A 24750-nucleotide genomic window follows, 5' to 3' on the forward strand; every position below is an offset into this window, starting at 1 on the left:
GGCTTGCTTGTCTTCTCTCTCTGTGCTTTTCTCTCCCATCTCAGCCCCTCTACCTCCTGGTCACCTGCGCACCGCCTCTTAATTGAACAAAGCCTCACTTAAACATGAACCCAGGCCTGACTTTCCTAATCCATGGCCCCTGCCTTGTGCTACATAAATGAGCCAAAGATGGCCTCTGTGTGCTGGCCCCTTGATTATTAATTTCTTCACTGCAGGCTGAGACTATGCCTGAAATACCCCACCAAGCCAAACTCAAATGTTTGCATATCCATTTGTTTTAAACATAGCCCAGACAAGCCTATTTTAAGCCATTTAGAACCTTCCTGCTCTGCATACTCCATGAAACTGTACCCAATATCTGCTGGCCAAGGATAAGTCGCAAGCAGAAGGGCCCCAAGCCATTGCAGCCCACAGGAGCTCTCTGATCCACAGATTCCCTGCCGTGTTGCTGGGTGACTTCTGGCCATGTAAGCTGCCTTTCCAGTTCTCTTCTTTCCTGGGAGTTCTCTTGCCCTCCTTCCCTTCTGAGTAAGGACCTCATCTCCACGCTATAGCCCTCTTGATGGACTCCTGTTGTGAAGGACCTTCTCCAGGGCAAACCTGTTAAAGCATCACCCAGAAAGACTGTGTGTGCTACCGCCACCTCGTGGTCATATCTTTTTCCTTAACCCCCAAATCTCCGGAAAATCCTTCACTCTGGGCCCTTCCTCTCTTCTAGGCTTCTTTCAAAAAATTCCAAGTCCCCAGCCTTCTCAAATTTGCTGGCCAGTCTAATAAATTAATCCCTATTGCTATATCAGTGGCTAAGTCATTTATTTACCAAATATTCACTGAGCACCCAGTATATTGCATGCATTGGCCTTGGCACTTGAAATGCCCTGTAGAACAAAGCAGAAAAAATACCTGCATGGGTTGAGCTGACATTCTAGCAGCATCATGATGGTTTAAAGTTTTTCTTCTTAGGAATATTTTATGGAATACTTAAAATGAAAGTTTAAAAATGTGGTTTTTCTATTTGTTTGAGATAGGATGTTACCCTGTCACCCAGGCTGGGGTGCAGCGGCACGATCTTGGCTCACCACAACTGTCACCTCCCAGGTCTGAGCTATTCTTATGCCTCAGTCTGTCAAGTAGTGATCATTACAGGCATGTAGCACCACACCAAGCTTTTTTTTTTTTTTTTTTTTTTTTTTAGCGTTTTCGGTAGAGACAGGGTTTTGCCATGTTAGTCAGGCTAGTCTTGAACTCCTGGCCTTAAGTACTCTGCCCACCTCTGCCTCCCAGAGTGCTGGCATTACAGGTATGAGCCCCCATGGCGGGCTAGGAAGTGTTAAGAAGGGAGTTTTTGGCATCATCAATGGGCTAGTGGGATAGAGAGTAGGGACATGGGCTAGGTTTACAGTTAGGGTCATGCACTGTGTGACTGATGCATTTTAATACAGTGCTTCTCAAATTTAACATGCCTGGGAGATCTGGTTAAGAGGATGACCTTAAATCAGTAAGTCAAGCCTGAGATCTGAGAATTTGTGCTTTAACTCTAGAAGCATGCTGATGCTGCTGATGCATGAACCACACTTGGACAAACAAGGCTCTAAAGCAGACCCCTTTGAGTACTGACTCTTTTAGGACTAATAATAATAATATATGCTCCTCACCACAGAAAACTATTGCAAAGATTAAGTAACTTTGCAATAACTCATCATTCCCTATTATTTGCATTTTGTGATGAGACCACTAAAGCTCCAAGGGATTGGCTAGCTTGCTTATGAGCACACATTGCAAACAGGAAAGTCAGAGTGTGACTGCAGAGTCCCAGAGTTCACCCATGTGACTGTTTTGCTGCCTTGCCTGTTTCTAACGTGTAGCTTGCTGCTTGACCTAGTTTGCAGAGAGAGTCTTAGCCTCTGGTTTTACCGTCCGTAACATGAAGGGAGGCTGCATATAGAGCCTGGCAAATGGTAGCTGCTACTGTTGTCATTAAGTCTTGATGAGTTTTCTGCTTTGAAACTCCTCCTTTTACCAGGATTAAAAATATACCAACCACACACGCCCTTTTATCACTCACATAGCACTTCACGTATGCTATTAGATTCCATCCCTGTATTTATTGTCCACGTGGGGCAGGTGTGGCTACACCCTTTTTTTTTTTTTTTTTTTTTTTTTTGAGACGGAGTCTTACTCTGTCACCCAGGCTGGAGTGCAATGGCGCCATCTCAGCTCACTGCAACCTCTGCCTCTGGAGTTCAAGCGATTCTCCAGCCTCGGCCTCCCGAGTATCTGAGACTACAGGCACCCGCCACCATGCCCAGCTAATTTTTGTATTTTTAGTATAGGCAGGATTTCGCAATATTGGCCAGGCTGGTCTCAAACTCCTAACCTCAGGTGATCTGCCTGACTCAGCCTCCCAAAGTGCCGGGATTACAGGCGTGAGCCACCGCGCCCAGCTGGCTACTCCCATTTTATACACAAGGAAGAGAAAGCTCAGAAATGTTGGGTGACCTCATCAACTGATCTAGAGAAGACCTTAAACATTTTCTCCAGTTCGTTGCCTTTTAGGTTGTTTAGCTTAATTTGCTTTTAGCAATGAAGTCTCCTTTTCAACCAAAGTCCCATAGGAAGTCCAGGTTGTAAAGCAGAGAAAAGCAGAAGGCTCTGTTGGAAACAGGGCTCAAGGGGTGAATCCTGGTCCATTTAGCCTCTGTAGGGCTTCCCATTTCCAGAGCCCTCAGAGGGAAGCGTCCAAGGAGCTCTGTTTGGAAAGTCCCCATCCAAGTCAACACTCCCCCTGGACAAGTGAGGAACAGGCCCCAAAAAATGAGGTGCCTTAGCCAAAATCAGACAGCAGGTACATGGCCCCACTAAGGCCTGCCTCTTGCACTCCAGAGACCAAGCCCAGAATCCAAAATAAATAACCTGGGCAGGAAAAAGGACCACACTCCTCACTTGCCTGACTGTTCACTGAGGTATGTTTGATAAGTGGTCACTCCGGTCTTGCACTCCTACCTGTGGGGCCAAATTCAATTCTCCGCTCACTAATCTCATAATTTTCCAGATGCTCCTTTCCTTACACCCTGATTGAGGGGAGGAGTGCAAGTCTTTTTATTTCCCAGATATTGTGAAATAAAATATACATACAAAAAACTGCCTAACTACATCTATGCCAAGAAATAGAATGTTGTCTGGACCCTAAAAGCCTCCAGGTGCTCCTGCCTGCCACTCTGTCTCCCAGGGTCCAAGCTTCACCAGGCCTTCAGAGAGGGCACAACCTTACTTCTATCTGCATCACCTGTTTCCACAGCCCTCCACACGACAGCTCCAAGTTGTCTGTTTTGAACCTTATAGAAATGGAATCACACTCTACGCATGTTTTTGTGATTCTCGTACCCACGTTATGTTTGTAAGATTCATCTCTCTTGTGAGGTGCAGCTGGCCGTAATTCATTCATTTTTTTCTGAAAGGAGCATCGTGTTGTGTGCAGATATGTGATGTACGAATTCAGTCTTCTGTGATGGGTGCTTGGGTTGTTTCCAGTAGAGGCTATTGTAAACAATGCTGCTCCACATCTTTTTTGCAGGGAGATTTGCTCTCATGTTATCCAGGGAGAGTGAGACTAAAGGAAGGAAAGAACTCTCAGAGAAGAGGCAGCCAAGCCCTAGCCTCTGGGGTGAGAAAGACACGTTGGTCTTTCAATTTCCCCAACACTCTATACCCCAAGCCTGTCAAGGCCAAGGACGTAGTCAACAATATAGGCATTTCCAAGGTTTTATTGTAAAATAGAGCTGAGGTCACAGGAAGTAGGGAACTTTGCACCTAACATATACAGCACTCATTCGCTGAGTGCCTGCCAAGAGTGAGGCTAGGTACTCGGCCCTGCAGGAAACTGAGACACACACAAGTCATGCTCCCTGCTCTGCAGAGCTCCCAGCCTAGTGGTGAAGACAGGCAGAGCCACAGCCATCTTTCATACAAGTCTTCAAGTGCCAGAAGCACTACAGTGTCGAGGAGCAATTCATTCTTTCCGGCAGAGGAGGAAAGAACTCCTAGGAGCCACATTTGCTCAGAGCCTTTGGAGTTGATAGGAGGTAAAGTACTGCGGGCAGCTGTAAAAAATCTGGAGTGGAGACGGAGCTCGGAGCCTGGGCAGCAGTGCCTGGACAGAGGAGTCCAGATTATGGAAGTGTTTTAAAAGGCGAAAAAATACACACACATATATATATATATATATATATATATATATATATATGGGGCCAACGTGGTATCGTAATTTATAATTTTTACAAGTTTGGACATTACAAAAAGATGAATAAAAGGGAAAAGCTACCATCTACTTTTACCATCATTTCATATATGCAGGAACATTTTAAGCTCTCAGCCTCTCCCAGAAAGAACATCGTCTCCAAAGGAAGGGCTCTCCTTCATGTGGACTGAAAAAAATCATGAAATCCTTAATTTTCATTTTCTGCAAACCCTTAGAAAACCTTCCTCATGGACTGGCATTTTTTTGTAAAACAGGGTGTGGGAGCCACTTGGTGGGGGGTCAGCAAGTGGCCTGATGGATCTGGGGCATGGGTATGTGGAGTGAGGGAGGAGAGCAGAGGGAGTCCAGGCCAGGCTGGTGGTTGGGGTTTGATCCTGGACGCAGAGGTGATACGGAAGGGCTTTGCACAGGGGCTGCTGCGCTCTGATTCACACTTTAGAAAGACTATTCTGGAAGCAGCATGGAGGCTGGTCAGTTGAAGAGGCTGGAGGCAGAGTCCTGTGACTGAACTCTGGTGCCTCCTTCTCAGGGTCCACCCTGCAGTGGCCGCTCCTCAGTGCCCCCTCAGCCAGGAACTCTGGGGCAGGGGGACTGGCAGTTCCTGCAGTCCTTGCCATGCTAGGATGGGAACAGGCAGGTCTGGGCAGTACTACTCATCCTCCTGGAAGTAGAACTTGGTGACCATGACGCCTTTGTTGGGCGTATTGGTGAGGCTGACAGGCTGGTCGGCTTCCATCGCCGTGCAGAGGAACCAGCCCCGGCAGGCAGCAGACTCAAAACTGGTGGTGGGGCCGCTGTCTGAGCGGATGAAGGTGAAACGCTCATCCTGCTTTTTGTTCTTGCTCAGGTCAGTGATGTTAACTGCCTGGAAATCAAGAGATGGGCAGGTGAGACCTAGGAAGTCCTATGCTGCCTCCCTCTCCACACACACCACGACATGGCCCTCTGGACAGCCCAGAGTTAGCAATGCAGAAAGGCTGTACCCTAAAAGCCCCCAGATACTCCTGCCTGCCACTTCGTGGGACCCTGAGGCCCAGGTTTTTCAGGACAGCAAAGACACAAAGAGGCTGTCCCACTGTCACACCTTGACTTGGGAAATCTAGCCACCCTGGCCTTGGAGCAGTAAGTCTGGTAAATACACAGCACTGTCAGCAGAAGCCAAGGCCTGTAGAGTTGGTGTTCTGCCAGGGTTTGAGCCTCTGAGGAGATGGGATGGTGGTATGTTACATGCAATGTCCTTGCCATCCCCCCTTCTCACAGAACAGGCAGTCACCCTCCACAACAGTGTTCCTGTCTACTGGCGAGGAATATGACAGTGCCACAGTATGGCCACTCACGTTGAGGTTAAGGTTGCATCCAATGAGCCCCTGAGACAAAGCCATCTTTTCCCAGGGCTTGATGTCATGTTATATTTAAACCCATTAACGTAACATGAGATCAAGGAGCACAGGGCCCTGGGTGGGGCACCAACTAATCAATGTGATTGGAAGAGAAAGATCCTGAGGATGGGCTTTGCTAGAAGAGGGCAGGTCCAAGAGGGTTAGGGGTCCTTGAGCAAGGGAGTAGCACAGAGAATCAGGTCCTGTGGTAGACCGTTACAGTGGTGGCTCCCGGTGACCGTGCCACCAGGTGTTCACACGCTTATGCAGTCCCTCCCACAAGGGGCTAGACTTAGCCACATGACTGGCTTTGGCCAATAGGATGATGCAAGCAGAAGTTTAATAAGCGCCCGCACATTGAGGCTTGTCCTTTTGGAAGTCAGCCGCCATGCTGTAAGGAAGCCCAAGTTGACTCTTGAACACTGAGAGATCACATGGAAAGAGATCCTGGAGAATGAGAGACCACTGTTGATGCCCAGGACAAGCCAGGCTCTCTGCTGAATGCAGCTGCCAAAGTGACCCCAGCAAGTTCCACCATGTGGAACAGAACTACCCAGAACTATCCTGGTCAACCCATAGAATCATAAGAACAAACTATGGTTGTTTTAAGCCACTCTGTGTTGGGGTGATTTGATATCCAAAACAGGGTTTTACCTCCAGCTGGAGTCTGGTCTCATCACCAGTCTTGACACAGGACAGGCACATCTTCCCTCCATGGATTCCCAAGAACAGAGCATGAGGCTCAATGGGTACCACATCTATCTTTTCTGAGGAAGAACAGAGGGAGAGTCAGGTTAATAGAAGAGGAGGCAGCAATAGTGAAGAGACCCTGGGTGTTTTTCTGTCTCCTCTGTTCCCCCAAAACTAAAATCCCAAGGTTAGAAGGGTAGAGAGCCCTCATCTTCCTGGTCTGCAACTAAACAGAAGATTAAACCAAGCACATTATCCAGTTACTTCTAGAGGCCTGAGTCTCCTAGATTTTGTTCCATGTGATTTCCATCCTTCTCTCATTTTCCCCAGGATACCTGTGCTCCAGGTCGATAGGTGTGCTGCCAAGGGGCAGGGTAAATGGCACAAGGCTATGAGTGGGGCTCCACAGGAGCCTGGGGATTTCTGAACCTCCTCTTTCCCTAAGAGGCATCCATGCTCTCATGTAACAATAAAAATCTCAGCCTCCCCATGCTTCAGTGTGTTCATTGGGAGAACTACCAAGAGAGGTACCACTTTCAGAGCGAGGCAGCAGAGGCAGAACAAGGGAAGAGGGAAGGTGGGCGGGTGGAGGTAATGCCATTCTACGACACCAAACACGGGAGTAAAAACATCCTAGAAGGCTGGAGCTAAAAGAATCGCACATCCTGTTGTCCCACTGGCATCCCACTAAAGGGAAAGCTGAGGAACAGAGTGGGTGAAGCTTCTTAAAGTTCATCCAGCTTGTTTAAAGCGTGAATCAGAACATGGCAGAGTATGGTATCCAGGAATAAGAGACTACGTCCAGCCTTATACATGGTGGATTAATTTGGGATTGGGTTAGTGTTTGAACAACATAGGAACATGGAAGCTTTCATAGGCACCAGAGGAAAGGAAGGGTCAACCTTGCCTTCTGGTATCTGCCCTTCCCAGCTGTGGCCCTGGGACCACTGTGCCTATATGCACTGACCCCTGACCGAGACTCTACCTCTCCACGTCCACTTCCGGCTGCCCTCATATATGCCCGTTAGTAGCCAGGCCCTCCCAGCTTCAAACTTGAGTACAAAGACCCAGCAAGGATTAGGGCGTTGCACCCAGGGTCTGTGCAGGCAGGCCATGCTGCTGCAGACCGAGGGGCAAGGTGACCCAATGACCACACACATTGGCTTTCCTGGCAACCACTCACCTTCTAAATAGACATTCTGTCCTTGCAGGTATCCAGCAACTAGTTGGTTGTTCCTCAGGTAGAAGGTCTTCTGGTTAATATCCCAGATTCTGAAAAGGCACAGGACTCCACTGCAGTGCACAGCTGCCATGTGCCCAGCCTTGTACTTGGCACCTTCCTGTGTCCCCCAGAACTTGTCAAATTTGCATCTAACTCTTCCAGGGGTATGGTATTTTAATATACCCATGGCATGCACAGATAAGAAGACTGAGGCTGGCGTTGGTTAAGAGGCAGGCCCAACGCTCTCAGCTGGTGAGCAGTGAGCACGTATTTGACCCCCCTCCTCACTTGCTTCCCATCTTCGATTCCCAGGGCAGGCACTTCTGTTTCAACAAAGCATGCTGTAGAACAGTAACTTCCAAAAGAACTTTCTGGGAGGCAAATGTTCTATAGCTGCACTGCCCAATAGGGTGGCCACTAGCCACGTGTGGCTATTGAGCTCTTGATATGGGTGGTGTGACCAAGGGTCTGGATTTTAAATTTTCTTCTATTTTCACTCATTTAAATGTAAATTTAAATAGCCACCTGAGACTAGTGGCTACCACAGCAACTAGTTAGAAGTTTCCAGAGACAGAGCACCTTGCAGCTAACTCACTCTGAGTTTTGGACCAGGAAGGTCTGTCCCTAGAGCCTTTCCTCCATTAGCTGGTAACCTGCTCAGAGTCCTGCAGGGCCAACTGCCCTTGGGAACAAGCCGGCTTCCTCTCTAGCTCAGCCAGTGACCTGTTTCTGGGTCCCAATCCTTTCTTCTTGGTAAAGGGCCTCTCTGGTTGAGAGCAAGGCTCAGACCTGTGAGATGTAGTAAACAGAGCCCCAGCCAGCGTGACCTGGGACCTGCGCCTCATCTCCTCACCTGTGAAGTGTGGCTAACTGCACCCACTTCATCAAGTGGCTCTGAAGAGCCCACGCACTGGTTGAGTGGTGGCTGAGCAAACCAAAGTGCTTTGCACATGTGAGCATTGGCCCGTTTGTGATTATCCTAGTTTCCAGATTTAGCCTCAGTCTGGAAGGATTAAACACTGCCTCCTGGGGCCTCCAAGGGGATCTCCTGGAGCTTCTAGCTGATCAGAGCTGGCAGAGGCAACCCGGGGAAGCAGACAGTACCCATGTGTGGAAGGAAGAGGCCTGTCACTCATACACCCATAGAGCTCGACCTGCAGCCTCGGCCCAGACAAACAGAAAAATCAAAAGGGGGGAAAAAGCCAACCCAACATGATTTCGCTGCTGGAATGTCACATGGCAGAGGACACGCATAGCAGCCCTATCATTTCTGTCAGCATCACCTCTTTACAATAGTGATGATCTCACAAAGCCCCAATTCCATTTTCAAATCACAGTGGTTTTCAGGATCTTTACAATGCACAGAATACTGTTATGCTATTATCTGTGCATCTAATTTTCACAACAACCCTGTAAAGCACACAGGGAGTTATTGTGAATCTCATGTCACAGATGGGGAAACCAAGGCCCCTGGAGAGTGGGACCTTCCAACGTGTCAGTGCAGACAGGCATTGCCCACATCAGTCTGGGCCTTTGGGCTGTGCCCTGCCCCTGGTGCCCTGCCCCTGGTGCCCCTCTCTGCTTCTCTGGCAGCGCATTCAGCCAGGCCTAAATCCCAGCCTCACTCCTTGGCATGCATTTATTACTAATTGAGTTGCTGAGCCTCTGGGAAAGTAAGCCAGCCCTCCGGTCGTACTATTCACATCTGGGATATTTTGAAATACAAGCCCTGAAGCCCACACATGCAACAGCCTTTTTCTTGAATAATGGACATCCTCTCCAGCCCAAATTCCGTTCTCAGGCCCTACAGGGCCTGGCAGCCCCAGACAGCTGTGATGTGTTTCCAGTCTCCAGCTGATCCACCCTCACTTCCTCCTCCTCAGGGTAGCCTTACCTGAAGGCTTGCATCTTGCAGGGTCTTTTCCCACAGGGGCGGCCGACTGTTTCTGAATGGAACAGGAAGAGGAGGAGAGAGATTAGGTGACTGCGGAGGCCCCTGCAGATTTCCATTCTGTGACTGTAGCAAGGCAGTGGACTGCCATTGTGGGGCCGGAGTTGCGGTTTATAAAGAAATAGTCACTCACCCAAGCTAGGCGACTGCCACCCTGTCGCACTCTGAGAAGCGGAAATACCCTCCTCAAATTTCCAAAAAGAGAAACCCTGCTGTTGTCACTTTCAACCCCGCTAAGTGTCGCAATGGAGTGTTGTAACTGATTCCCTCCCCTTTTTCCCCTGTGCAATTTCCCCAAAATTGAGATTTCTATTTCCCCTTCATTGAGTTCCCGGGAAGAAGAGCACAATGAAAACCAGATCCCCTACTGCGCCTGACAGGTACCCAGAGTCTTGTTTGTTGACTTTTTAAAAAAACAGATTTGCGCAGAAAGGTCCCTTTTTCACAATAAAGTGGTAGGGATCCCCACACACGGGGCAGTCTCGTGTTACTTTGTGTTCTTTGAAGGATGGACAGCCTCGGACCTTGGACCATAGATCGGCAAACATTCCGTAAAGGATGAGATAGTAAATATTTTAGGTTTCGTGGGTCACGATCACTCAGCTCAGCTTGCTGTTTCACAAAAGGACATTGGCAATGCATAAATCAATAAGCCTAGCTGTGTTCCAATACAACTTTATTTACAAAAGCAAAGCATGGACCAAATTTGGCCTGAGTCTGCCGACCCCTGCTGTAAAGTGAGTTCTTCCTGAGAGGTGCTTTGAAACCAACTCTTTTCCCATTATCTTACATCTTTAAAGTTATGGTCGGGACAATGGCATAACCTCAGCACTTGGACAGGGATGGGTCTAAATTCAACTTCTGCCACTTTGCCATGTGCCACCCGTGTGACCTCGAACAAGCGATTTCATTAGTTGGGTCTCTCTCTTCACTCTCAGAATGAGGGTGATCATGTCATCTTCACAGATGGAAGGAAGGAAGGAAGGAATAGGGAGAGAGAGAGGAAATAGGTATAGGGAGGAAGAGGAGCACTTCTGGACCATAGTGGGCTCTGATACATATTAACTTCTTTCCTTACAATTTTTTTTTTTTTTTTTCAGATGGAGTCTTGCTCTATCACCCAGGCTAGAGTGCAGTGGTGTGATCTTGGCTCACTGTAACCTCCGCCTCCCAGGTTCAAGCAATTCTCCTGCCTCAGCCTCCTGAGTAGCTGGGACTACAGGCACATGCCACCACGCCTGGCTAATCTTTCTATTTTTATTAGAGACAGGGTTTCACCATATTAGCCAGGCTGGTCTTGAACTCTCCTGACCTCATGATCCATCCACCTTGGCCTCCCAAAGTTCTGGGATTACAGGCGTGAGCCACCGTGCCCGGCTCCTTCCTTACAATATTCTAGACAGTTAGGAAAAAGGTAAGCATGCTCCTATTTTATGTGTAGGAAAAGGTTGAAGAGAGTTTCTGCATGATCTACGGGATCGACAATGCCGGTGCAGAAACACAGGCTGTAGTGTTTTAGAGCTGGATGGGAACTTGGCAATCATCGTGTCCCAACCTGGCATTGTTTTCAAGAAGACTCAAAAATACTTAGACAAAAAAGCAATCTGTCCAAGGCCATACAGCTTGCTGATGGCAAAGGTATGCAGAGAAATCTAGGCCTTCTAACCTCTAGCCCCCCGCACTTGATTATTAACAAATGCTTCAGAAATATTAAACCCTAATATTCAACACACTCTGGAAGTGGCAAATAAGTAGACAGATTCATATACATCACCTCCTTCAGCTAGTCCTCACAAAAACAAACAAACGAACCAATGAAATGGTTCCTTGGCCTTAAAGGAAGACACTATTTCTCTGACGTGTTTCAAAAAGGATGGGTAAGCTAAGGAAGGTGGCTCACACTGGTAATCCCAGCACTTTGGGAGGCCACGGTGGGTGCATCATCTGAGGTCAGGAGTTCAAGACCAACCTGGCCAACACAGTGAAACCCCATCTCTACTAAAAATATAAAAATTAGCCAGGTATGATAGTGTGTACCTGTATTCCCAGCTACTTGGGAGGCTGAGGCAGGAGACTCACTTGAACCCAGGAGGTGGAGGTTACAGTGAGCCAAGATTATGCCACTGCACTCCAGTCTGGGTGACAGAGTAAGACTCCGTCTCCAAAAAAAAAAAAAAAAAAAAAGTATGAGTTACTCACTCAAGGTCACAGCTTGGGAGGACAGTACAGGAATACAGACAAAATGTCAAAATATTTACTACTACAGCAATTGGTTTTGATGAGTCTGACTTTATTTTCAACCAACAAATCTTTCAATCAATTAATCAGAATCAGACACCTTGTGTCCAAAGTGTTAATTCTTCAAAGGAGGGAAGCTATGAATGAATTTCCCAAAAGTTTAAAGAGCTTATCGTTCAGAGGAAATAGAACATTTCTGCAAAAAAGTGTGTCACCTCCCTGGATGATGGGTTTGACAGGCAAAATGGCATGTTTGTATTCCTGTACTGTCCTCACAAGCTGTGTGACCTTGAGTGAGTCACCCAACCTTTTTGAAACACATTCAAGAAATAGCGTCTTCCTCTGAGAGCCAAGGAAGCATTTCGTTGGTTCATCTGTTTGTTTTTGTGAGGACTAGCTGAAGGAGGTAATGTATATGAACCTGTCTACTTATTGCCACTTCCAGAGTGTGTTGAATATTAGGGTTTAAAATTTCTGAAGCATTTGTTAATAATCAAATGTACCACTTTATCATCATACCCTCTGAAAGAGAAGACAGCTAGCACCCAGCTGGGGTAGGTTCTCTCCTATTTGTCTTTCTTCAGCCCTCCTGAATTGGAAAACCATATTTCTCTCAAAAGTGCCCTTACAGATTGCAGAAGAGAAGTGGTTTTCCAAGGTAGGGTGAAGAGTTCCATCCTGGCCACTGCCCTCAGCCGATGTTTCAAGTAAAACGTCCCACCCACATCGTGGCTCCTGGGTAAATGTTTCTCTGACCCCAGTCTGAATTCAGAGACAGAGTGTTCTCCTGGAGAAAAGCTGCTCTGGGATCCTGGAACCTCCCTGCTCTGTGTCATTTCCCCACTGTGTCCTGAGAAGTATCCCAACATGTCCTTTCTCGATATGTAGGGAGTGAGGTTCGGGGTGGTTCCTGGGGCAGGAGTTATGGAGTCTAGGTCTGAATCCTCCTGTGTCATTTCCAAGCTGGGCCACCCCCCACAATGTGCAGAGCCTGCCTTGGTCTCAGTTTCATTATCTGATAGAGCTAATAATAGAAGCCAAGTGATTGGCTGCTATAAGGATTGCATGAAATGCTGCACGTGATGAATCATGCCCTGGCCTGGCACTCGGAGAATACTCACACAGTGGCTTTTGCGTATGCTTCTTTACGCAGGTAAAGCGGGAGAGATCAGGCACAATGCCCCAGTCCCTTGCCCCTGCCCTGCACTTCCAGCCTTCCTGCTCTGTATCTGGACTCACCCTCCATTCCAGTCCAGTCTCAAGCCTGCTCTGACTTCAAATGAGGTGGCTGTCAATCACTGTGGCTTAGGGAGAGGAAGAAAGGGGACAGGGGAAGCTCTCTCTCTCTCCTCACGCTTCTGGCCACAAGTCCACTCTTGGTTCCGCCTTATCTCACCCAAACAGTTGGCGTCCTTATGATTTCTGCCCACAGGAAATTTCTGACTAAGCTTATTCTCAGTTCTGGGTCCTCAGCCCCCCATTGCCCCAATTCTGCTTCCTGGATGAAGTTTTAAGACCACAGCACATAAAGGACTCTGTCTTCCCTATCAGCATCCACAGCTTTCCTGGGAGCTCCTGGTCATCACAATCGCATCCAGTGCCTTCTACGTGCTGAGCACTGTGCTACCAGACACTATTGTGTAAGGTAGTGTCTAACAGGAGTGTCTAAGCCCCATGCAAAGGGGTTTTGGTAAAGTAGAGAGATAGAGAAACCAGGCTGCCCATGTCTTAGGAAGGACACTGCACTGCTGTAAGGAGACACATCTTGTGTTGATGCCTATAAGGGTTTAGCACAGCCGTCCACATGGGAAGTGTTCAATAGATGTTGGCTATTTCTCAATGTTGGTTAATTGCATCTTTCAGTTCTAGGATTTCAATTTGGTTCCTTTTTTGTATAGTTTTTAGTTCTCTGCCAAAAATTCCAATCTTGTGTTTTAAATTTTTAAGCATATTTCCATAGCTCTTTTAAAGGTTGCCCCTGATTCAAATCCATGATTTGAATCCCTGCTGGCTCTCCTTCTATTGCCCATTTCTCTCTAATACATGGGCCATCTTGCATGTGCCTGATTCCATTTTATGGACTGCTGAATACTATATATTAAACACTGTAGAAGTCATTCAAAGCCCTGGGTGATTGTTATCTGTATCCTGAAATGGTTCACTTTTGCTCCCGCTGGACAGGTAGGCCAGGAGCCTTTCAACAGCAGGTACCCTCTACCCTACCAGGACTTGAGATCATTCAGAGGCAGGTTTCGGTACCTGCGAAGGCTGACCCAGATTTCCAGACTGGCTGGGGATTATCAGGGACCCTCATTGTATGCAGGATATAAGGTGTAAATTTTATCTCCCCCACCAAATTCCATGAATGCTGAAAAGCTCAGCTGATGTTTTTGAAACCAGTAGATGACCCCAGGAGTAAAGGGTCCCAGTGCTGGGTGCCATCTCACTGGGTTCAGGCAGTTCCTCACAGCCTTGGCCATTCTCTGATGCCTCCAAAGGGATCTTTTGGAAATATGTTTTGTCTAGCTTTTCTAGTTAATCACAGCAGGAGAGTTGGTTGTAAATAACCTAGGCCAGAGGTATCTGACATAATCTACTTTTTAAAAGTTTTATTGGCCAGGCGAGATGGCTCACGCCTTTAATCCTAGCACTTGGGGAGGCTGAGGTAGGCGGATCACTTGAGGTAAGGAGTTCAAGACCAGCCTGGCCAAAGTGATGAAACCTCATCTCTACTAAAAATACAAAAATTAGCCAGGCATGGTGGTGTGCCCTTATAATCTCAGTTACTCGGGAGGCTGAAGCAGGAGGATCACTTGAACCCAGGGGACAGAGGTTGCAGTGAGTCGAGATTGCACCATTGCACTCCAGCTTGGATGAAAGAGTGAAACTCTGTCTCAAAAAAAAAAATGTCTTATTATTCAGGATGGCTGGAGTTTGAGTGGCATTTAGAGATAGGGGTAGGAAAAATGATTTGAAAAGTTGGGTGAGATCCAGAGAAGGAATGGCCTTTAATGCCACCCCAGTGAGCTGGAAACTTATCTTTTAAAAAATTGAAGAAGAGGGTAATGTTGTCAGCTGTGTTTTTAAAGGTCGTGTTGGAGACAGTGGACAGATGGAGTAAACTTGGATGGGGTCATTGAGCCTGAAGGCAGGGCAGTGGTGTGCTGGTAAATGTTTAACAATTGAATCTACAAACAAAGTTCCCATTTGCCAATTTCCATGACTTAATACTCTCACCATTGATAATTTCAAGCTACTGACATGATTATCACCGAATGGGGAGCTGGGGAGACGTATACACAATTGGATCCTGCTGGCTGCAGCACCCTAGAGAGGCAGGGAGATTCAGTCCTTCTAAGGGGAAATTGCCTCCACATTTCTCAGCTCCAGCCTCCCTCCTTCTCAGCCTAAATGGCTCACCCCACAAGTTCCATCCTCTTTGCAGAAAACAATCCTTACTGACAAATCCAGTTTGTTGGGAACCTTTAACAAATCTCAATACAAACATTTTTATCTGGGCCTCCTGGAGCTGCATTTGTGTCACCCAGGCTCTATTTGTAAAATGTTGGCATCCAGATTTGGGTGGACAGATGTGCACCCTGCCTTGTAAGAGCTTCATCTCATATTTAATCATTTCAGCCAACATTTGAATCCTGAGTGTCACAGCACACACCATACAATATGGGCAATATTGCTGTCCAAGCTTTGTAAATTTTTGCTAAGATAATGCTACAAAGACTCCAGTTGCTCTTTCCGAGTCATGGGTAAATATTTTCGTACAAAGAAGAGAAAGAAGCTCAAGAAATGCAAACCCCCAGGGTATAATGGGATGTCTTCTTTTTGTCAGTCCTCACTGACCCGGCCCTGTCAAGTAGCCGAGTTAATTTTAACCAAATCCGGCAACTTATTAGAAGCTCCCTATGGCAGCAGGTCTAGTTTGGAGATACCTGTCCCCCTGAGCACCTCTACCACCAAGCTGCAGTCCCCAGGTTTGCTGCTATCAGAGTGACCACTTCTGCTCTCCCGGATGATGAAGGGCATCAGGATATGCTGTATAATCCAACTGTTATCTGCAAGAAGCTACTCTTCTCTCAGATCTAGGTGGTTAATTTACTGTGAATCCTTTCTGAGGTTCAGAGCTTTCCAAGGTGGTTTTTGCCCCAGCAGTTTATGGGTAGCTATGGATCTGCACTGAAACTCATTACTTATGCAGTTATCCTGTATTTTCAGAGGTACATGTTTGCTCTTGCCTTCTTGGTTTTCATGATTAGTTTTATTATCCCCCTGCAGGCAGGAGGAAAGGGAGAAGAACAGTCGCCTTTGGGAAGGGGACAACTGCGCTGCTTACCTGTTGTGTTGTAGGTTCTGTGTTACACTTTCACACAGATCGCCTTGTGTCCACATAACAGCTGTGCAAAGTGGACAGACATATTGACACCCACTTTCAAAATAGGTATAAATTCATAGTCACTTTATAGAAGAACTCAAGTTTCAGGCTACTCTGTCTATGGAGTGGTCACTGTCTTTTTTTTTTTTTTTTTTTGAGACAGAGTCTCACTCCATCACCAGGCTGGAGTGCGATGGTGCGACCTCAACTCACTGCAACCTCTGCCTCCTGGGTTCAAGCAATTCTCCTGCCTCAGCCTCCTGAGTAGCTGGGACTACAGGTGTGAGCCACCATGCCCAGCTAATTTTTTTGTATTTTTAGTAGAGATGGGGTTTCACCATGTTGGCCAGGATGGTCTCAATCTCTTGACCTCGTGATCCGCCCGCCTCGGCCTCCCAAAGTGCTAGGATCACAGGCGTGAGCCACCATGCCCAGCCTGGTCACTCTCTTATTCCTTTACTTTCTTAATAAACTTACTTTCACTTTGCAAAAAAAAAAAATAATAAAAAAAAAAAGCTCAGAAAGATTAACTCACTTGCCCCAGATCCTGGTCAGGCCCAGTTTTGTTATTTCTGAAATAACAAAACTGAAACCCAGTTTTGTTGTTTCTTCCCACATTGCAATCCTGCTAAAGAGGCCACTGACTTTTTTTCTCTATGCTTCATTGCATGGTTAACAGAAGCAACAATTATATTTGTTCCTATGGTGTTTCTTTTGGGCTGAAGTGACATCTCATAGAGTAACTATTTAGTTCATAATTGCTTGAAAATTGGGGGAGGATTTTTGGTAATAAGGAAAGAAATGATTCTAAACCTTCACATAGGTTACAGGGAAAGCTCTTTACCTGGTTATGGACTACAGTGACCAATTACCTTGATTTGTCCAGGATTTTCTTGACTTTATTACTGAAAGTTCAACACCTTGGCAAACCCCTCAGTCTCTGAAAAACTGAGATAATTGGGTTATTCTAAGCTCTGAACCCTTAAAGGGCACTGGCACCTCTGGTGGCTGCTGCTGCAAATTGCAGGCACAGTTAATTGTAATTGTACCCTGCCCATGTAGTCTGTTTTCATTTATTTATTTATTTATTTATTTATTGAGATAGAGTTTCACTCTTGTTGCCCAAGCTAGAGTGCAGTGGCGCAAACTCATCTCACCACAACCTCCACCTCCAGTTCAAACAATTTTCCTGCCTCCGCCTCCTGAGTAGCTGAGATCACAGGTGTGCACCACCATGCTGGCTAATTTTGCATTTTTAGTAGAGATAGGGTTTTTCCATGTTGGTCAGGCTGGTCTCGAACTCCCAACCTCATGTGATCTGCCCACTTTGACCTCCCAAAGTGATAGGATTATATTCGTGAGCCACCACACTCAGCCTGTAGTCTGTTTTTATTGGCAGAGATGTGATCCATTTTATTAGACAACAGATAGATACATACATACATAGAGCAATCACACAGGAGTATTCAAAAACCTTAGTGAGGCTGCCAATCAGGAAAATAGACCATAGCAGATATAATAGTAATCAATCATTTTCATTCTGATCAAGTTAATTTTTAATTAAACCATTCATTTTTAATTTCCTTCAACTACATGATCAAGATATTGTTCATAGCTAGTAGCCTAAAATTGCTTTCAAACTTGGATCCTAAAAAGGATTCACCCTTTTAATCAGCACTGTCTTCACCTTCCCCTTCTCCTCCACCTCCTTCTTCATAAGAGTCAGCTGTAAGCTAAGTGGTGGGACCCCATTGTGTAGAGAGAAAGCAGAGGTCAAGAGAAATGAATGGCTAGTCCAAGGTAACACAAAGTGTATGTGCATGGTTCCATCTTTATCCTTTACCCTCTGTTCTCACCCTTCCAGGTTCTAGTCGGTGTATGCATCCCCCTAACTTTTCTCTTCTTGATACCCTGTTCTGTGCTTGGCAAACATTCGTACCTCCTGTATTCCTGGCCTTAGATGGAAAACGTGATTCCTCTGTCCAGGGAACATGGTGTCTTCACTAAGCTCACATGTACTTGTTTCCCAAATTCAATCTAATTCAAGTTCACACACACTTATTTAGCACCTATTGTGTGTCAGTTCAGAATATTTGGGGATGAACCATTTTTAAGCATAGGGATTTATTTCTTCACAACATATCACTATCTGGTTCTAAGAGTGGTTCCAGCATCCCACTTTATCCATTTGAAAAACATGCAAGACCATGGGCTAACATTGTAGCACAACCCACCATGGACCATTGTACCCATTGGGGGACAGGGGAAGATCTGCTGCCCCTGGAATAACTGCTTGTGGTTGACAAAGCAGTTCCCCACTCCATGATTTCATTCAGTCTCTGTGCCTCCATATCATAGTGTAGTGGTTTGAAGACAGACTATCTGCAGTCAACCCACCTCCTCCTCTTATACTAGCTGTCTGGCCTTGGGCAAATTACCTAATCTCTCTATATCCATTTCCTCTTCCGAAAATGTGAGCAATAATAGTCCTTCCTCACAGGGTTATTGAGAGTGCTCCCTGGGATAAACCATGTCAAGAGTTCAGCTTGACGCCTGGCTCGTAGTAAGCACAATGGAATGTCCGTGAAGACACATTAAGAGCTAACATTTCCATCGAGCTTACTACAAGCTAAGAGTTTTCTGGCTAGACCTCCTCTTAACACCCAGAAAGGAGAATAAGGAGAGTAAGATCCAGAAGGAAAATGGTTTGCTCATTAGGGAACTTTTTTTTTTTTTGAGACAGAGTCTCACTTTGTTGCCCAGACTGGAGTGTAGTGGCATGATCTTGGTTCACTGGAACCTCCACCTCCCAGGTTCCATCAATTTTCTGTCTCAGTCACCCAAGTAGCTGGGATTACAGGTGTGCACCACCATGCGCAGCCAATTTTTATATTTTTAATAGAGACAAGGTTTCACCATGTTGGCCAGGCTGGTCTTGAACTCCTGACCTCAAGTGACCCACTCACCTCAGCCTCCCAAAGTGTTGGGATTACAGATGTGAGCCACTGTGGCTGGCCTCAGGGGCCAATTTTAAATTAGAAACTTAAAATTAGAGTCTACAGACCAATAATCCTGAGAATTTGTTTCTTTGCCCCACACAAATCCTAACCAGAGGTTGCAAACTGGAAGCTTATAAATTAAATATTTTATCTGCTTGTTTTATTGTTTTATTTAGTCAGAATACTATACATAATGAAATCAGAATATCTGACTCTTCTGGAAAAGTGAGAAGTTCTGGCCACCTGGGCCTGCATTCTCTGGTGACAACCATCTGGTGGAACCGATGAGTGCCAAGCCCTTAATTCTCCACACTCCCCACCCTTCCCTATCAATCAACCCTCAGACATTGTGGCTCACTGCCATATTCTATTAGTATTTCTCATTGAGCTCACACTGTTCTTTCTCTAATTTAACAGAGCTGTTTCACCAAATGTCCCTATTCTATCAACAGTGGAAAATGACTCACAGACTCCGAGGACTCCATGACTTTTGTCACAGCAGTTACATCTCTCTGTTCACTTCTGTTCACCTGCTGGCCTAGCAGGCACTAGGCTTGCAGCCGCTGTCTCAGACATCATTCCCATGGATGTCTCCCTGTGCCCAGGTGCCCCAGACAGGCCTGGAGCTCCATGCACCTGACATTTTCCTGTACACTTGCTCATCAGAGCCTGAAAGCATTTGGTAAACACCAGTGGTAGACATTTTCCTCTCTCATTTCTCAGATGGAAACATAAGAGTGGAAGGAGCTTACCTAAAGCCATGGGGAGGGCCTGCTAGGACACGAGGTCTTCCAAGGTCTTCCAGACTCTGGCTCTAGGCTGAGCTGCTGCTCATAAAGTAGCATCCAGGCAGCACCTGGGCCACAGCCCCTCCCAGGGTGGAGCTGCTCCTCCTTCCAGAGCACCTCAGGAGGAACCCAGCTTCCCCTCCCACACACTCACAAAGGGCTGGCCAGCCCGAGGAGATGGGCCGGCTGATGGCTGACCTGATGCCAAGCAGGCCCAGTTTCCAGAAGGGTGACTCAGGCTAGCAGAAACCAAACTGGTTCTTATCTGCGCAAGATGAGAGGTCACATGTAGAGAACTGAGCTGGGCCTTCGTGCTTACCCTAACCCTGACTACTGCCAGCTCATGCTTGTATACACACATTCATTCAAAATGCATGTGTTGGCTTAATCCTGTGTGCTAAGCCCTCTTTCAGGCATTGGGAACAAGCCAGACAAGGTCCCCAATGCTCTAACAGAGGAAAACAGACAAGAAACGAGTTACCAAATAAAATAACCCCAGAGGGCGTATGTGCTAAATGGAAAATCAAAACAGTATATGCTTTTGAGGGACCTAGAAGTGGGTGGCTATTTTATGGAAAGTGGCCAGGGAAGCCCTCTCTGAGAGGGTGACATTGGAATGTCAAGGCAGGGGAAGTTTATTCCAGGTGGAGGGAACAGAAAGGGAAAACGTCCTTGGGTGGAGACCCTTGTGGTTTGTTTAAGCACCATGTGGAAGCCATAGCTTAGGGAATAACAGGGTCCATCCCCGCTTCCAGTTACCCACATGCCCTATACCTGGCCTCTGCCGTGACATTGTCCACAAGGCCAGATACTCTCTCCCTGCTTTCTCTAGAAGCACCCGATGTTCTGAACACTCCTCCTCCTTTTTGCCATTGAGAACTACCCTGCTGTAGCTTCATGTCTCTGCATTCTTCAATCAGGGAGCAGACAACTCACAAATGCTTAAAGCCATCCATGTTGATGGGGAGCAGTGGCAAGAGACCCCTGGGCAGGTCGAAGTCCTGGATCTAGTCCCAGGTCTGCAGCCAACCAGTTATGTGTGTCTGAGCACACCACTTCTGCCCTCCAGGCCTCATTTTGACAGCTGCAAAATGGACCTGACACTCCCTGTCCTATCTTAGACTTGGGGCTCACCAGAAGGATGAATGATATGCAGACTATAAAATGCTCTATAAATCACATGCATTTACACAGGACCTTGATGTAGGTAATGCCTTCATACACAGAAGAAAGAGAGAGGAAGGAGCAGGCCAGCCTACTGGCCGCCACCAATCCTGCCACCTTCACACTGCCCCTCCTGACAGGGAAGAAGACTCTCACTTGGAGAAGTGTTCATAATTCATGAACTTCTCAGCAGGGATCTGGTGAGGGCCTTCAATTTCCTCTAACCCTGCAGAGACCTGGACTCATTCCCAGGGTCTCTTCATTCAACTCACAGGGCCTGAATGGGACTGGGAGGTCCAGGGAGCCAGTGACAGGAAAGCCCCCCCCTCCCACCCCGCCTGGGTGCTCCTGACCACAGGGACTTCCCATGGGGCCTTCACTTCCTGCTCTCTTCCGCCTTGGCTCACTAAGGTATAATGCCAAGGACGCTAAGGCTTGGCTGGAAATTTTCGAAGCAGCTTTTGTAGAGAAATGCCTGCTGGCTAAAGAATCAGAAACTAGATTTGTAAACCTGGAAACTTTGTCAACGTCAACTTTGTAAACCTAGAAAGTTGGGCATTGGGGCAGCCTGGGAACCTGCCAGGATAGCCTGTTGTGTCATCATGGTGTTATACTTTTCTGTTATGACAACAGGAGGAGGGCACAGTAAGGTGGGCTCTGGTGGCCAGGGGTTCAAATCCCAGCCTCCTGAACTATAGCTGTGGGATCCTGGGCCACATCTATAAAATGGGGGTAAGACTCTTGCCCATTTCACAAGGTGGTTGTTTACAACAACTGTAAAGTGCTTGTCATGTGTTCAGAATTATTTAGGTACTAGCCATGCTATCAGAGGAAATAGGTTGGATTTCTTCCCTGGGGAGCTAGGGGCCTGGCTACTCCAGGGTCAGTCACAATAGAAAAAAGTAGGCTTCCAATCAGGGCCGGGGATTACAAGCTGATCAGCACGTAAGGCCGGGGGCTCCCTTGTGGTCCCAACACTGGGCACATCCAGGGTAAAGGGACAGTTTAAGGGCATCTATAGCCTCCCAGTGCCTAGGCCACCTCAGAACGCTTCTTTGCAGGCCTACCTACCTCTCCTCTAAGGCTATGAAGCTCTGAGGAATCAGGGGCTTAGCCTAGGGTACTCGGTGCGTCTGAGAAGCCTGGAGCCCAACATCCCAGATATGGAGAACACTGGGAGAGCTGGCATTTGGGAACCTTAGAATTCTGAGTGACTGGGGACCCTTGATCATGGTGAGGGGGCTTCTGAAGAACCCTGAGGACCCACATCCCCAATGACGGTGACTGGCCACTTGCTCTAGCCCTAGCCAGCTAGCCTGAGGCATAGGGAAGGAAGGGGGTAGGGGGAGGGTAGAAAAAAGGGAGGCATCAGGAATGGAGGAGAAAGATACTGAGGTTTAATGTTATTAGAACCCCTCTCTTGGATTAAGATAGTCCCAGGAGAAGCCCTCTGGCAGGAGAAACCCCAAGGCTCCCAAAGAAAGTCCTACTATGGGAATAGAAATCTAGACCACACACCAGGCTCAGCAGCAGGGGGTCCCTGGGTGCTGTGGGAAGACTGAGAGCTTGGGCGAATCCCTTCACTGCAGCCAGGGGAGAGGTGCATCCTGCGTCCTGAAGCTTATACACATGAAGTCAGAGCAATGGATGTGAGGTGTGAAAAGACATGAGATAAGCTTTACAATTCTGATGACTGTAAACCCTTGAGTTGTTTGCCAGGGTTGTAAATAAATCCTTAAGTTTTTGCAGAGTTCATAAGAATCTGCTCAGCCTGGCTCCAGGGTCAGCTTGTGAAACAACCCCCCTTGTTCTCTGAACTCCAGCCACACCATCCTTTTGGTTCCTAAAATTCACCTGTTTCTCTCACCTCAGGACCTTGACACAGGCTCATCCGCTGCATGGAACGCCCTCCCTCCCCTGCTCCATTGACTAGTTACCTATCCTCACCCTTAAGACCTCAGCTTAGACTCTGCAGTTGTGTGATCCTCTGTGTATATCTGTCTCCCAGGGCAGGTCACAGCAAGCACCATGTCTATTTTGTTTTCTATTATATCTATCTCCAACACATAGCCCAGGATTTGGCCCATAGAGAAATAAATGGGAAACTACCACTCATATTCTCATTCTCTCTGTCTCTCTCTCTCTCTGACTCTCTCTGTGTCACACACACACACACACACACACACACACACACACACACAAGCAGACTCATACATCACCATAGATAAATGAGACTCCCGATCATAGCTTTGTAAGTGGTCACACACTGAACCTTGCAAGTTCACATCAATTGTGGTCAAGATATGTAGACTCTTCTTAACCTGTAATCCACTCTTCTGGGAATTACCTTCCTCACCACCACCACAACTCACAGAGCCAGTTGAGTATACATGTACCTGACCTTGTCCCCAGGCCATGACTCACTGGACTTACAGTGGACAGCTGCTTCAAACTAATCCGGTACCAGGAATAAGAAACTGGAACTGGAGCTCACAGGGGCCAGGCAGTGGGTAACTGCTCTCCAACTGAGGACTCCTAAATGCATAAGCCTTAGGGTGGTCGCCTTCTGCAGTTACACAGAGAAACAGAGAAGACCATTTGGCAGAGAGAGAAGAACAAAGCAAACAGATAGAGGCAGGAACAAAAACATTGTGTCCTTGGCTAGAGAGACAATTACTACTGCTACTGCCTTAACTTCTCATAACTTTGCTGTTCCCAGTTACTGCCTCTCACAAGGTCTGGCTGCACTTCCTGTCATGAATCACGAACTCCCCATTACAGCCAAAGCCAGCTCAAGCACGTCTGCCTCCTGCAACCAAAGCCTTACTTAAATAATTCCACCAGAGCCAACAAGCAACCCATAAGGGAACTGAGGAGTCAATAAAAATGAAAACAGACGGAATGAATCCAGTAAGGAACACATTGAAAAATCCTTGGCTATGTGAGCATAGTGCATCCACAGCCACAAAGCTCACGGTCATGAGCCCATTGGTTCAGTCATGCATGTGCAAGGTTTCGTCTGCCCAGCACCTGGCCTCATGTTGCTGAGCAACACCTTCTTTTCTCACTCCAGCCATTTTTAAACCACTTTATTGAGGTACAACTGACATATAAAAAGCTGAATGTATTTAACGTTTACATCTCAATTACTTTGGGGATAAGTATACTCCCATGAAACCATCACCACCATCAAGGCCATAAACATATCCATCACCTTCCAAAGCGTTCTTCTGCCCCTTCATTATTACCATTAGTATTATTGGTAAGAACACATAATATCAGATACACCCTCTTAGCAATTTTAAGTATACAATACAGTATTGTTACTTATAGGTACTCTGTGAAATATTAGTAGGAAACCTCCAGAACTCATTTATCTTGTATAACTGAAACTTTGCACCTTTTAACTATCACTTCTTCATTTCCACTTTTCTCTTGCCCCTGACAATCAGTATTCTACTCTCTTCTTTAAGTTTCACTGTTTTAGATTTCACATACAAGTGAGCTCCTGCAGAAAACATCTTTTTGTGTCTGTCTTATTTCATTCAGTGTAATTCCCTCCAGGTCCAACCATATTGTCACAAATGTCAGGATTTCTTTCTTTTTTAAGGCTGCATAATATTCCAGTGTATGTATGTACCACAATTTCTTTATCCATTCATCCACCAGTTGAC

The 24750-nt window shown here is 46.8% G+C and overlaps 1 protein-coding gene across 4 annotated transcripts in view; it reads right to left on the bottom strand.

The window, feature by feature from the left end:
* Positions 1 to 3746: 3746 nt before the first annotated feature.
* Positions 3747 to 24750, bottom strand: part of IL1RN (interleukin 1 receptor antagonist) — a 34297-nt gene continuing 13293 nt past the window's right edge. Inside the window, exons 4-10 of one of the 4 annotated variants that reach the window (XR_004258316.1) lie at positions 17789 to 17851; positions 15853 to 16022; positions 9444 to 9495; positions 7511 to 7599; positions 6292 to 6404; positions 4329 to 5123; positions 3747 to 4150 (exon numbers count right to left, since the gene is read on the bottom strand). Coding sequence is in view for 3 of the 4 variants with exons in the window: in XM_032243655.1 (XP_032099546.1) it covers positions 4908 to 5123; positions 6292 to 6404; positions 7511 to 7599; positions 9444 to 9559 (534 nt within the window). In the remaining variant the exon portion in view is untranslated. The other 3 variants (XM_032243656.1, XM_032243657.1, XM_032243655.1) reach the window with 3 other exon arrangements.

This window comes from Sapajus apella, unplaced genomic scaffold (assembly GCF_009761245.1).
Source record: "Sapajus apella isolate SASKATOON/1434 unplaced genomic scaffold, GSC_monkey_1.0 scaffold52, whole genome shotgun sequence".
Classification (NCBI taxonomy): Eukaryota; Metazoa; Chordata; class Mammalia; order Primates; family Cebidae; genus Sapajus; species Sapajus apella.